The following is a 14,320-nucleotide window of genomic DNA, read 5'->3' as shown; positions in this document are numbered from 1 at the left end:
TCTTTTCTTGTTTCAAGTTTTAAAAATGTATAAAATAAATGAAAATCTACTATTGCATACTAACATTTCTGGCAACTTGAAGAAAATATAACGGTTATGTCCATCGACGACAGAAAGCATAAAACTGTGCAGACAAAGGGACAACGAACACGTTTTGTCTTCTGAAAAAAAGAAGTGTTCGTCGTTCCTTTGTCTTAAGAGTGTTATTCTTTCTGTCATCTTTGTCCGAAACCCAACACGTTCCCAAGTTTATATTATTTATGTTCATCGCTTTGAAATTTTCTATCCTTGGAAGGGTCATGCTTTGACTATGTCCTCTTTAGACATTTTTGTAGAAACTAAAATCTACAATAGAAAGGCCTTTCCAGATATTATGTCATTTTCATGCTGAGTACTGAAGAGAGACAAGAAAACCTTATTTTTGATATTTCGGGGAAGATCCGGTTGATGAATTTGTTTTTTGCAGGTCGCACATATGGCTTGGACAATAAAGGTAGCTGTCCTATGTGTTGTAGGCACCATAATCGTTGCAAATAAGGAGTATAAATCACCATTACAAGTGTTCCTGAAACCCAAGGACATTGAAAGTGTGAGAACTTCCATTCTAATGTTGGAGTAGTATACTATAAAAGTTAGTACTTAATGTAAATTGACTATTTAATTACTATGCTCTTATCGAAAGAGAGTTTTTGTATTTTTTTTCACTTGTAGCGCTGACCTTACCAATTTTATTATTTTAGAAACTGGAAACGTAAACAAAAGCAAACAAAAAACGAGAAAAATAAATTTGCAACACAATCAACTTAATTTTTATAAACAAACACGCTTACCCTCACATGGCCAGCACTACGCTTGCTCAGCAAACTGTTTTTACGCAATACCAAAGCGTACATTACAGTCGTAAACGGCAAGAAAAGCCCAGGCGAGCGCCTGGCACAGAAGACTTCGGTACTTTACAACGTGTTTTTTAAGCTTAACAGATTTTTTATAAATGAGACTTAAAATATAGACTTATCCGGTTTGTGCAGGTGAGTTATACGGCCAAGGGGACAGTGTAGAAGGCTGATCGAAAGGATCAGTCGGCTAATTAAGTAAAATTTGTCAATTAACTTTTAATTATTAAAAATAGATAGTGGTTTCAATTAGAAACATGCTGCGCGTCATCGAAAATCACTAAATCAGTAACTGGTAGAAATAATTTGAGCGCGTGATATGCGGAGCAGTGCGCTAAAGTCACCACTCGTGCAGCAGGAACAAGGCTACCGGTTAAATAACACTCCCGCGCGATTTTTCCGTCTATTATTCTAGCCCCAGGCTTGTACCTGTTGCACGAGTTGTGTATTTACCGGACTACTACGCTTTCTACGCGCCCAATGTGTTCCCAAATATTAATAATTTAGTGATTATCGATGACGCTCAGCAATTATCTAAACAAGCAAAGTACTCTCGTATTTTGCTTGTTACTAAAACTAAACAAGGAAAATATTATCGTGCAGTTCTTACCAAGAGAGAAACGCGAAAAGGTGCTTGCAAAAGCCAGGGAAAAGCGACTCACGAACAAAGACTTCGGATTATCGACTGACACCGCGGTCTTTGTAAACGAGCATTTGTGCCCGACCTTGGAGACTCTACTTGGAAAGGCGACTGCAAAAAAAAGCGAGACGCGGGATGGAAATACGTGTGGGTGCGAAACAGCAAGATTTGGGCCCGTAGATCTGAAACCGCAGATATCGTATTGATAGAACACGAGGGTGATCTCGACAAGATTTGTCAAGCCAAAATTGTAGGATAAGCGTTTTTCTTTTTATTGTTTTTTTTTGTGCTAGGAAAGGGCAGACAACGATCTGTTTCTTCTGCAAGATATTTGTAACGAAAGAAATAAAACAAGTAAACTCTTGAAACTTTTTCACCTGAATGTTAGATCAGCTAGATCTAAGATAGACGACCTTATGTTTCTTTTTGAGTCATGTAAATGCTCGTTCGATGTTATAATGTTCACGGAAACTTGGTACAGAGATGAAACAGATTTTTTATTCTCCCCCAGTATAATCATTTTTATCAAATTCGTGTTTCCGGGCGGGGGGTGGTGTCGCTATGCTTGTCGCGAGTGATAATTTCGAAAATGTTCCTAAATACACATCTGGTTACGGACGACTATGAAATACTGTGTATAAAACGGGACTTATATTTTTGCTGTTATATATCGTCCGCCCAGCGGGAATGTGGCACTATTTTTGACATTTCTAGATAAACTGCTGTGTCATGCAAACGAAAGCAAATATGTTATTTTTATTGGTGGTGATTTAAATATTAATTTGTTAGAAAATAGCCCCAACGCGGCCGACTTGTTATTATTTTTAACGACGAACAATTTTGTTAATGTAATTACTCATCCCACACGCACTACACTTTCTACATCAACATTAATTGATCTTTTTATTACAAACTATGAGAAGGAAAAGAACAAAGCTGGCGTAATAAGCTCAGATATTAGCGACCATCTGCCCCTATTTATGCTAGCTGACACAACACGAGAGGTACATAAGCGTGACACAAATTCTATGACTTTCCAAAACATTACACCACTTACACTAGACGCATTTAGGTAGATATTATTAGCCATTGATTGGACCGATGTACTGAACTCAAAAGACGTGAATAGTGCATATAACGCCTTTTGGGAAAAATTTAAACAGGTTTACTTTTCTTGTTTTCCAAATAAAACTATTAAACTTGCCCGAAAAGAACGAAAGCCTTGGATGACCACTGCACTCCTTAAGAAGACGCGTATAAAATATAAACTTTATAAAACATTTCTTGTGACACATGAGGCAGTGGCATTAGTCAATTGCAAAGAATACAGAGACCAATTAACAGCGGAAATTAGAAAGTCTAAAAGAATTTATTATTCGAGTCTATTTGATGATGAATGTCTAAAAAAGTCCGATATATTATGGAAACGTATAAATAGTGCTTTTAATACGTCTTACAAGCCAGAAAGTTTTGAAAATTTTAAACATAATGGAGAGGTCTTAAGTGCCTCAAACCTGGCAAACGTATTTAGCAACCGTTTTGTGAATATCGGGAACAACTCTTATTATCATGAACCGTCAGAAAATATTAAGCCTATCTCGGAATCGCTCTTTATGTACCCCACATATAAGACTGAAGTGTGTTCCTCTATTATGTGTCTGAGTAACAGTGGAAAGTCGTGATGCGGATGATTTACAAATTAAACCCGTAAAATATGTAGTAGACATTATTGCCCCCATATATGTCATACATATACAACCTCGCAATATCTTCCGGTATCTTTCCTAAAAAAATGGAAACCGCGAAAGTTGTAGCTTTATTCAAATCAGGAAACGAAAATGAGTTAGGAAATTACCGTCCTATATTCATTCTTCCAGTATTCTCAAAAGGGTTAGAAAATATTATTCACTCCCGCATTATTATTTTTTGTGATAAGCACTCGCTCATTACTGACTGTCAATTTGGATTCCGAAAACATAGATCAACAGAAACAGCCTTATTAGCCCAAAAAGAACATATCCTTAGAAATTTTGAAGACAAGATTTTGACGCTTGGGTCTTTTTTAGATTTCAGCGAAGCCTTTGATTGCATAAATCATTTAATCCTGCTAGATAAATTATTTTCTTATAGCATATTTGCGACCTTCCACTCACACTAATGAAGTCATATTTACACCATGGCGCCCAATTTGTTCAAATTAAAAATCAGAGATCGACACCTTTAAGTATATTATCAGGAGTTCCCCAGGGAAGTATCCTCGAGCCACTTCTTTTTTTGTTATATATAAATGACATAGTGAAACTCGATTCAAGTTGCAAATATATTATCTACGCAGACGACACCAGTGTATTTTTTTCAGATTCATCCGAAGAGGGTCTTGTAAATAAAGCAAATGTGTTTCTTATAAAATTAACAGCATCGGCTGAAGTGAATTGTTTAACTATTAATGTCTCAAAAACAAAAGCAGTAATATTTCGCCCACGTGGTTCGAGCGATAGATTATACAATCCTCTCAACTTTGGGTCCTTGCACATTGAATATGTAAATAGTGTTAAAACACTCGGAGTATTTTTTGTGATAATATGCTCTGGACTAACCACGTAAAAAGGCTCTGCTCTAAACTGGGTAAATCTGTAGGAATTATGAACAAACATAGACATGTTCTAGCGAAAAGCGTAAAAAGGGTTTTATATAACTCATTATTTTATTCACATTTGTGTTATTGCAATCTCGTCTGGGGAAATATGTTTGATTTAAATATAAATATGAAACATTTATTACAAAAAAGGTGATACGAATAATAGCAGATGTTTCTTACATTGATCACACCGAATCATTGTTTCAATTATATAAGATCCTTAACATACAGCAAATTTATAACTACCGTTTAACAATAGCTTACAGAAATGCGACATACGGCCGTTCTAGTACAATTCTTGAACTATCTGAATTAAAAAAAAAACAGAGAATTATTACCCGTCTAGACATCACCAACCTTGGAAAATTCAGAAATGCAGGACAAATTATAGAAAACAAACAATGCGTTATGCTTTACCTTTTTTGTTGAATGAATATTGTGATCAAAATATAGATGTAGTGAAAATTTCAAACAGCAGTATACTCAATTTGTATTTTAATACTTAAGAATGTATTCCTTATGTGCGCACTATATTTGCATTGTTTATTTCTGGGCGCATTTGATTTGTTTTTGTGCTCCTTCATAGCTGCTGAGTGGGGGGTCCGGAGCTCGTCTAGCTGCATTTCTGCAGCTTTTTCTCCGGCCTCCCATTCACCACATGTATATGTGGTGAGAATAAAGTTTGTATTATATTGTATTGGATTGCATCTAATTGGAGTCATGCGTTTGTTTTCAATAATCAAAAAGTTAACTCATTTTACTTAACTAGACGACTGATCGCTACAAGTTTTCCCCTATACTATGTCCCCCTTTGCCGTGTAACTCACGTGCCCAAGCCGCATAATGGAAACTTAAACAACCTTTTCTTAAAAAAATAAAAAAAAGAAGAAAATTTTGTAGAGGTGAGGACAGTTGAGCTATCATCGAACCTATTCATGTAAGTGGCGTTTCAGCGGCTGTTTGATTTTTGTCGCCGCTCCCAGCTTGGTCGGCAAACAATTGCTGAGCCAACACAGATTTTATGCTCTTTTTTGCTCACGCTTGCGGTTTTCCATTGAAAAAGGCCAAAGCAAGATATCGTAGAGTTGAAAGCGCAGTGTTTGTGCGTCGCTTGATAGAGCCTTGCCCGCTTATGGTCTTTTAAATTCTTACACAGGATTGACCCAGTCCCGAAAAAAAAAACTATAATTCACGTTGTGAAATACAATAACAAAACAACCCAAATTCCAAATGCTAAAAAAGCAGCTCTACGAAATCAAAAATATTAATCTAGTACGCTCTTGAAAAGCTGAGAAATAGCCCCAATGTGAAAAGTGCACGCTCATTGCTCCTGTGCTTCTGAAAGTCGTCGTCTGCTTCCCCACAACGAACTACCCACAAAAAAAAGACCTCCCCGACTGCAACTCCCCTTCTTTTTTTTCCCAACAAATTTTCCGGGGGCCCTCCCCCAGTTTCCTCCTCACCCCTTCTTCTTTCCTTCTCTCCCTCCTTCTTTCCTTCTCCTCCTCGAGCGTGGTACGACGCCAGAAGAATCTGTACCCACCACCGGTGCGCCGGAGCGCCGTGTGTGAAAGGAAGACATGGCGCGCTGCTCGTAAGAATGCGCTGCGTGTAGGAATGCGTCCGCATTCCTAGAAGTAGGCAATCTTAAGTTTCTTCGGAGAAGTTTCTTTGAAAGGATCTCATTTGCGTCCCATGTTGAACAGTTGAAGCAGTTGAACTTTTGAACGTGTATATGACTTTTGAACTAGAAATTGTTGCGCGTTATTATTGCTTGTATAATATTGTGAATGAACTTTGCACATCGCAATTGTTGTAAATAGTTGTAATCCTCTTTTCTTGAGTAGTAATTTTAATGCTTCTTCAGTGTGGTTTCGTTTGCTCTTCCTCATCCCTTTTCTTTCTTTTTTGAAATGTTGTGTTCTAAGTATGCTTTCACTAATCATTTTCTTTCTCTTTGATAGTTCTATATTTTCGCCTTTATTACTTACCTCATTCTATTTCTTTCTTCTTCCCGCACTGTCCTTGAGCTGGGGCAGTGCGCACGTTCATGAAGCGCCGTTCACACACTTGCAACCGAGCAGGACGGAGAATGACAAGACCGATCTTTAAGCCTCCGTAGACGTCTTAGGACCGGATGCGCTGCTGCGGAGCTGGCTTTAAGACGTCGCAAGAGGCATAAAAAGCGGTGTTGTCTGTCTCCGTCCCTCTCACTTGCAATGTGTGAACTGCGCTTAAACGTCATTCTTGCACGGTGGACGCCTCGAACAGACTAAGCCGTCTGACGTCATCTCAATGCCGAGACACAACAATCACCATAAAGATTATTCTTCGCATCTAATGTCCATCAAGCCTGATAAATATATGGCAAAACCGGCAGTTAACTAACTTTCACCGTTTTTTTTATGTGCTCGAATTAAAATAAAACACTCTGTATATTCCAAAGAACACACATGAATCCTAAAAGTTCCAGGAAGCACAGTTTTCGGAAAAAGGCTTTTGCAATGTGACAAAGGAAATCATATTTACCCAGAAAGTACGGTTCTTTGTGGGGTCCGAAATATAAACAAAATGAAATTCTAGATTCTCTGAATAGAGAATCGTTATACAAACGTAAAGTGATATTCTTATGTTTGTTTTCGATAGTCTTAACGCCTTAAAAGTGCACTCTAAGCGTTTGCCTTGGGCAATGTGAAGAGCTGCTTCTATAATGTAAGAAAAAAATTTTAATTTGTGCGGTAGTGAGAGGTATACAATTTCCCAGGTCAAGAGTTGCCCGTAATTAATTTTCTTGATACATGAAGCGTCAGAGTGCAAGCTTGTAAATATACATTCATAGAACAAGGCTCTTAATTCCTGTCCCTTTCAGCTGACAAAAATACCGTAAATGAATGGTACTTTAAATTTACTCCATTAAAGTTTCTGTGTATACTGACAATTCTATCACAATACCATTAAAAGCACGAAAGATATCAAATTTAAACATAGATTGCTCAGCTTTGCGATGCCGTGGTGTTAATATAATATAAACCCAATCGTATTAATATCTTTAAGTATAATATTGCACTCATAGCTCACAAAAGCAGATCGTGTCAAAGTTGTAGTATGGAGCAACTTGTCCATACAATTGAAATGGGCTTGTCGTTACCAGCTGTAATTAGACATTTGCTTAACTTATTTGAATACGCGTAATTTTTTTCTGCATGGGGTAACAAAAAAATATTTAAATCATTCTATCAAACAGATTTTTTAAAATGCCAAATAAAGCGTTTAGGGTAATAAAAAGCTATCGTTTTGTAAGCTTTACGGCCGTCGCGACAGAAAAATATAGCACGCTTCATGAAAGCGCTGTGACGGCAGTACGCGACGCGAGGGTAAACCACGTTCTGTGCTTTGCGTGCGATATTTTAGTTTACGCTATTTTTCGGAAATTGCCTGCGTACGCATAGAGTATTTGCGTTCCTCTAGGGAGCATTCGTGATGAGAAGTTGGCAAGGCGAGTACAATCGAGAAATGGCGGCTCTCAGGACAGCGGCTGCGGCCGCTCTGACGGCGTCGTGAGCGCGATGTCGGCGGCATCCTCGCGACTGCGATTTTCAACCCGGGACGACATTGCACTCGGTTTGGAGACCCAGTAAAGGGGTGTCCAAACAGGACACTACAAAACTCACGACTCCAGCAGATCGTGCCGCGCTCTGCCGCGATCCGCTTCCGGCCGTCGGAGGGAAATTTCCCTCCGTCAATTCTTCCCGGGAGGAAACTTCCCTCCGTCAAATCTTCCCCTCGCTTCCTCCACGGCGGCCTTGCTCTGCTTATCACGTGGGTCCGGAGAGCCACTCACACGCTCTGTTGGCTGTCGGTTAATCGCTCAAGGCCTCCGCTCAGAATACGGAACCGCATCGGACGCCATCACGACGAAAGTGAATCTCGACAAAGAAAGCAGATCCGAGGCGGGCGAAACGCACCCTTCGACGCAGGAATGTCCCAAATCCACCCAAAGCCGGACCTCCTTGGCCTTCGAGCCGAGGCGACGGCGGTACGCGAGGGCGTTGGCGAGGTGAGCCAGACGCAGGTGGCGTGTGACGTCAATCTGAAGAGGAGAACAGTCGTGATCGTAAAAATTTTGACGACTCCTGCAAACATTTTCACGACTCCGACAGACCGTAAAAATAGAAGCGTCCGCTTCAATTTTCACGATTTGCCGGAGTCGTGAGTCTTGTAGTGTCCTGTTTGGACACCCCTTAAAGACCGACCAACGAAACCATTTTCCTCAAGGTAGGAAAATGGCCCTCGCGCCCTCCTCTTTTCACACTCTCCCAAAAATCACGTGACGGCAGGGGCTCGTTTCGTGTCGGCTTTTTCTGTAGGGATAATCCTCAAAAACCGCGAAATGAGCGGCTAGCTGCGAACGCCACAACGACCTTGGGACGTCCAGGTGTGTACCCTCAATGACGCGGGCACGCTCAATCCGCGAGATTGAGGAAGCCAGCGCGACCGAACGCTTTTTCCCCATGAGCTGCAGGTCCGAGGCCGCTCGGTCGGTGGAGATCGAAGGGTCTTGGTATGCTTTGTTCGTTCCAGCAGCCGCTTTCTGGCATCGCGCGGCTGCTGGAACCATTCCCGTGTCTGCACAAGGATTGGCTTGCGCAATAAAGGGTTCAGGTCGTTGATAATACATTTATTTTTGAAACTTATAAATCAAGTGGCTTTCCATAATCTCTTCATTACTGTTTGAAACACATCTCTCATAGGTTGTTCATCCCATTTTGGACTCTTTTACGTATTAATTCGTCCTTACCTCTGCTTGATGACTGTGTGATAAATTGATAAAGACCTTTAATATTGGCGCGGGCTTGCGAGATCAACGCTGTCCCAGATTTACCCAAAATTGGAAAGATTGGCGTCAGGAGGAGTTGAAGAAGCAAACTGAAAATCTTGCTTCTAATGAAGACGGCACAAACGTAAGATAGGTCTTTGCTTCACTTGCCTCCACAACGCCCCATCGTTTGCACTATCGGAACTTCTCAGTAACATAGCTGTATACCACATTTTACTCATGGTTACTATAGATGTGGCCCCATAGGCTTTCCCGTTATGAGCTAGTCGACTTTTTAACGACCGGCGACTCTCCTGGATGACATGGAAGCATGGCGTAAAGCAGCTTGCTGGAAATATAAGTCTCTATTGCATTGCACTGGTGTGAAAAATTATTACGTATTTTTGTTTTATTTCTATGCGAAAATAAAAACAGCGTTTAGAAACCGAACACTGTGCGTTTCGAGGTGCGCCGAAAGGACATAAAAACCGGGACAACCTGAACAATACGAGGCGCCTTGCGTCACTCAGCTTTTCCTGGTTTCTTGTTTTTCCGGAGCCTTTCAAAAGGGGATGAAAATTATGAACCCATTGACTCGACTTGCCACATTAGAGCAGTTCATTTTCATTACGACAGGCTCTCTTAGAGCGTCCTGCATAGTTCAGCTTGTACTGGTTCGTTTTTATTTTCGGTTCTTTTCAAAAAGTTAGCTCTAAGCTACTGGACCAACCTACAACATTCAAAATTTAAGGAAGCGGAGAAGTGGTTGGGAGGACCAAGCAGGCAAGGGTTGCACGCCTCTCGAACCACCGTCCGTTACCTTTCCTTAGCGGCCGGGCTTTGCGAGCAGAATGCGAGCTTGCTCGAGTAACTTGGATCCGTTCAGAAGATAGTCCCCTCTAAACGACCATCTAAGCCGCCTGGGAAGAACGTAAGTGGGCAAACGAGACGCCTCGGGGTTTTGCGTCACGCCTGCATTTCAAGGGTCAGACTTACTGGTTCCCGACGCCAGCACGATTGACGGCACCGCCCGCGTCTTTGATTGTATATTGGTACGGAGAAGGAGAAGAGCGCGACGGCCCGCGGCCGTAGTGCGTTAATTCTGGCTCGCACTATGGTGGGCAATCAAATTAAAAAACTACCGCTGAAAACCACCCCGTGTACATACTCGAAAACATGATAAGCATCGAATGGGAGTGAACGTAGACGTATAATGATCCGATACAAAGTTTCGCTTGATTCCTAAATGAATAATGCCATAGCCAAGTACACCTTCACATCAAATTGTTAGACAGAATTGAAGAGAAGATTGTGTGTTTCTTGAAAGAGATTTTGGCCCCCTTCTATCCGGTCCGCTTTTCTATAGGCCCCAAATAACGTGGGCGAATCTTTCCTTTTGTTGCATTTCCACTTCTCCGCTTCCGCAGCTAATGAAATGGCAGTTTGGTCCTGTGGCTTAGAGCCCACGTATTGAAAGGAACCGAAAATAAAAAGGGACCAGTACAAGCTAGACTATGCAAGGCGCTTGAAGACAGCCTGTCGCAATGGAAATGAACTGCTCTAATGTGGTAAGTCGGGTCAGTCAGTTCATAATTTTTCATCCCCTTTTGAAAGGCTCCGAACAGACAAGGAACCAGGACAAGCTCTGGTTGTCCCGGTTTTATATGTCCTTTCGGCGCTCCTCAAAACGCGCAGGGTTTGGTTTCTAAACGCTCTTTTTGTTTTGGCACGGAAATAAGACAAAAATACGTAATAATTCTTCACACCAGTGCAATGCAACAGAGACTTCTATTTTCAGCAGGCTGCTTTCCGCCATGCTTCCATGCCATCCTCCAGGCCGCGAATGTTTGTGCACAGTGATTAAACTATTTACATCTAAATTGACATGCACTATAAATCTGGTAATTTCTTTTAGAAGCAGCATGTTAGTGCACATGAATTCTTCCAGCGTTTTGCCTTCGAATCGTGTGGAACGAAAATGGAAATATCCCGGGCATGATTTGTGCAGAAGGCGAGGTTCAATGGTCGCCTATTATTTCTACAAACTCCCTGGCAGATTCACTACCATATAGCCTACTGTCCTTCCTCCAAGAAGCGAGGTTTGATAGAATTTCGTTGCTCGGCCGCTATCTTTTGTAGTGGCGCGAAAAAAAAAAAAAAAAACAGAGAGAGAGAGGAAAGTAACGGTTTTCGCAAGCTGATTTTTTTTATTTTTTTTTTAGCCATTGCGATATTTTGTTGTCTTTCGGTATGCTTTTGTGGTGTAAACAATTTTACGCACTTCCCAAAAATATTTCATCGTCAACGAGAGTTTTAAAGTATTATGCACTGCCTCGGGTGCGTTGACCTTGCGCACTAGAGCGTCACAGGAGCGGGTATTTCCGCAAAATAAATACGAGGATCTATTTCTTCCTTTGAATCGACCACTTTTGTGGCATCACGACAAAGATACTTTCACCATGAAGTCGTAACAAAAAATGACTGATGATGAAATCGATTGGTCCCCAACAGTAGAGCCACATTATTTAGGTTGCAAATAAACTGGACGTCGTTCATGCAATGTGTTTACTTCCACGTTCGAATATGTTGAGAATGAGTAGCCGAAAAGCGCAATCTGCAGGCTGCTTCCTGGAGTGGCCTGATATTTCCCCAACTCGGAAAAGGAAGGGGAGGGGGGAGAGAGAAAAGTGTGGATGTTGTGGGAAGGTGATAATATTTATTCTCACTCAGGAGAGTCGCCGGTCGTTAAAAAGTCGACTCGCAGATAACGGGAAAGCCTATGGGGCCACATCTATAGTAACCATCAGTAATACGTGGTATACAGCTATGTCACTGAGAAGTTGCGATAGTGCAAACGATGGGGCGCTGTGGAGGCAAGTGAAGCATAAACCGATCTTACGATTGTGCCATCTTCATTAGGAGCAAAAGAATTACGGTTTGCTTCTTCAACACCTCCTGACGCTAATCTTTCCAATTTTGAATAAATCCGGGACAGTGTTGATCGCGTAAGCCCGCGCCAATATTTAAAGGTCTTTATCAAGTTATAAAACAGTCATCAAGCAGAGGTAAGGACGAATAAATACGTAAAAGAGTCCAAAATGGGATGAACAACCTATGAGAGGAGATGTGTTTCAAACAGTAATAAAGAGATTAGGGAAAGCCACTTGATTTATAAGTTTCGGAAACAAAAGTATTATCGACGACCTGAACCCTTTATTGCGCAAGTCAATCCTCTTGCAGAGACGGGAATGGTTTCAGCAGCCGCGCGATGCCAGAGAGCGGCTGCTGGAACGAACCCAGCATACCAAGACCCCTCGATCTTCACCGACCGAGCGGCCTCGGACCTGTAGCTCATGGGAAAAAGCGTTCGGTCGCGCTGGCTTCCTCAATCTCGCGGATTGAGCGTGCCCGCGTTAACGAGGGAAGACACCTGGACGTCTCAAGGTCGTTGTGGCGCTCGCAGCTAGCCAATCATTTCGCGGTTTTTGAGGATTATCTCTACAGAAAAAGCCGACACGAAACGAGCCCCTGCCGTCACGTGATTTTTGGGAGAGTGTGAAAAGAGGAGGGCGCGAGGGCCATTTTCCTACCTTGCGGAAAATGGTTTCGTTGGTCGGTCTTTAAGGCGGGCAACGATCACCACAACCTGGTGCTTGCGACGCCCGAACATTTCTCGGCGAAGATGCGGTGCGCGAAGGTCAGAACGCGAGACTTCTCTCACCGATGGGACGCAAGCGGGCGTGAACGGGCTACTGCTGCCGTCGCATTATCATATTTAAACAAATCTAAAATGCTACCATAAACAAAAAAAAAAATACAAAAGAATTATGTTAAGTTACATCATTCTAGGGCTGGTCAATTGATCGATTTACCTTCCGATTAATCGATTAATGCTTTCATCGCAATAAATTTTTTACCCGGTTAATCGGTTTTTCAATTGGTACCTAAAAGGAGGTCAATCGGATGCACGCACGGCTCTATCCTGGAGGACCTGCACGAACTAGGGGTGACCAATGCCGCCCCCCCCCCCCCCCCCCCCCTCTCCTCCCCAAGAAAAATTCTGCATGGAGTTCATTCGGCCGCTCTGTCTCGAGCAGTTTTCCGTTTCGAGCCAGGTGCTATGGGCAAGGTTCAATTCTCGCGTTCGCGAAACGTCACGTGATAGAGAATGTGCATTGCAGTTCTGCCGAGGCCAGACAAACCAGCCGGGCCTGCAACTGATTTCCGCGCGACCGCAGGACGTCACGTGTTGAGGATCTTTTGCACATCCGGTCCAAGCCAGACAAACAAGCAGACGAACAAGCTGGGCGGCTAAGAACACCATTGTTAATTGTTTCAGTTCTGGCCCGTAAACATGGACGAGTTCACGAGTATGAATTGCAATCTCGCTAGAAAGTTTGGGTTCAAAACAAACTCCAGCTTTCAAGTATTTCTCTCGAAGGAAGTCATCTGCAAAAAGGTGTTTTCATACTGTGAAAGCGTATGTTCGCTTCAATATCACCTGCCAGCGCAGCACCTAAGTACGCCGCTGCAGCAAGGATCATGTTCAAAAACGCAGACAACAATTGACGCCTTCTCCTCGGGTCCACTTTCTCTGAAAAAAGAAAGCTTGTCTTGGCTTGTTTCCGCTAGCCGGCCACTGAACATTGTTGAAGATGCAGGATTGAAGATTTTGCTTCAGATAGCCTTAAGCTCTCCGACCCACCAGCTGCCTTCGCGTCGCGCAGTGAGTACTAGGGTGGACAGCCTGTACAACACCAAAAGAGAGTCTTTAAGAGGGGGTGCAACGATTTTAAAATTAAAAGAATATACATCTCGTCATATTTACGCAGTTTATCATGTTTCAAATGATAGAGAAATTATTTCCTTCATTAAAAAATACTGGTGTTTCTGCTGCATAGTCGCAAAGCAAAAGTCGAGGCTTTTCCCCCATCTGCAGCCGCGAGTGGCAGCCGAAGGAACTACGGCGAGAAGCTTACGTGACCTAGCTCGGCTCTAAGCTGCAGCATAACGCCCGCTAATGTCAGCAGAGAGAGGGAGAGGAAGCGTCCTCCAAGAGTGCACACAGGAATCTACACGACCCTCCATAGCCAGAAACAGGCCATGCAGGGTCGGGTACGGGAGTGTCGGCATTTTAGTTGTACATGACGAAACATGTGAGATTTGCCAAGGCCCTAGAGGGTCTTTTATAACAACCTCTCCTTTTTTTCTTTTTTCTTTGGCAAGTCGAGATTTTTATGACAGGCCTTTCTTTATTCCCACAACGTTCGAAGAGTACGCTGAGCGAGTGCACCGGACCGTCAAGGGTTCAAATCTCGCGCCACGACGATGAG

The 14,320-nt window shown here is 42.4% G+C and overlaps 1 protein-coding gene across 1 annotated transcript in view; it reads left to right on the top strand.

Moving 5' to 3' along the window:
- Nucleotides 1-475: 475 nt before the first annotated feature.
- Nucleotides 476-14,320, top strand: part of LOC115312043 — a 39,676-nt gene continuing 25,831 nt past the window's right edge. The window contains exon 1 of the mRNA XM_029970935.3: nt 476-589. Coding sequence (XP_029826795.3) covers nt 476-589 — 114 coding nt within the window. The remainder of the gene's footprint in view (nt 590-14,320) is intronic.

The sequence above is a fragment of the Ixodes scapularis genome, unplaced genomic scaffold (assembly GCF_016920785.2).
Source record: "Ixodes scapularis isolate PalLabHiFi unplaced genomic scaffold, ASM1692078v2 PGA_scaffold8__174_contigs__length_109621045, whole genome shotgun sequence".
Lineage (NCBI taxonomy): Eukaryota > Metazoa > Arthropoda > Arachnida > Ixodida > Ixodidae > Ixodes > Ixodes scapularis.
This window is presented reverse-complemented; position numbering and strand designations above follow the sequence as displayed.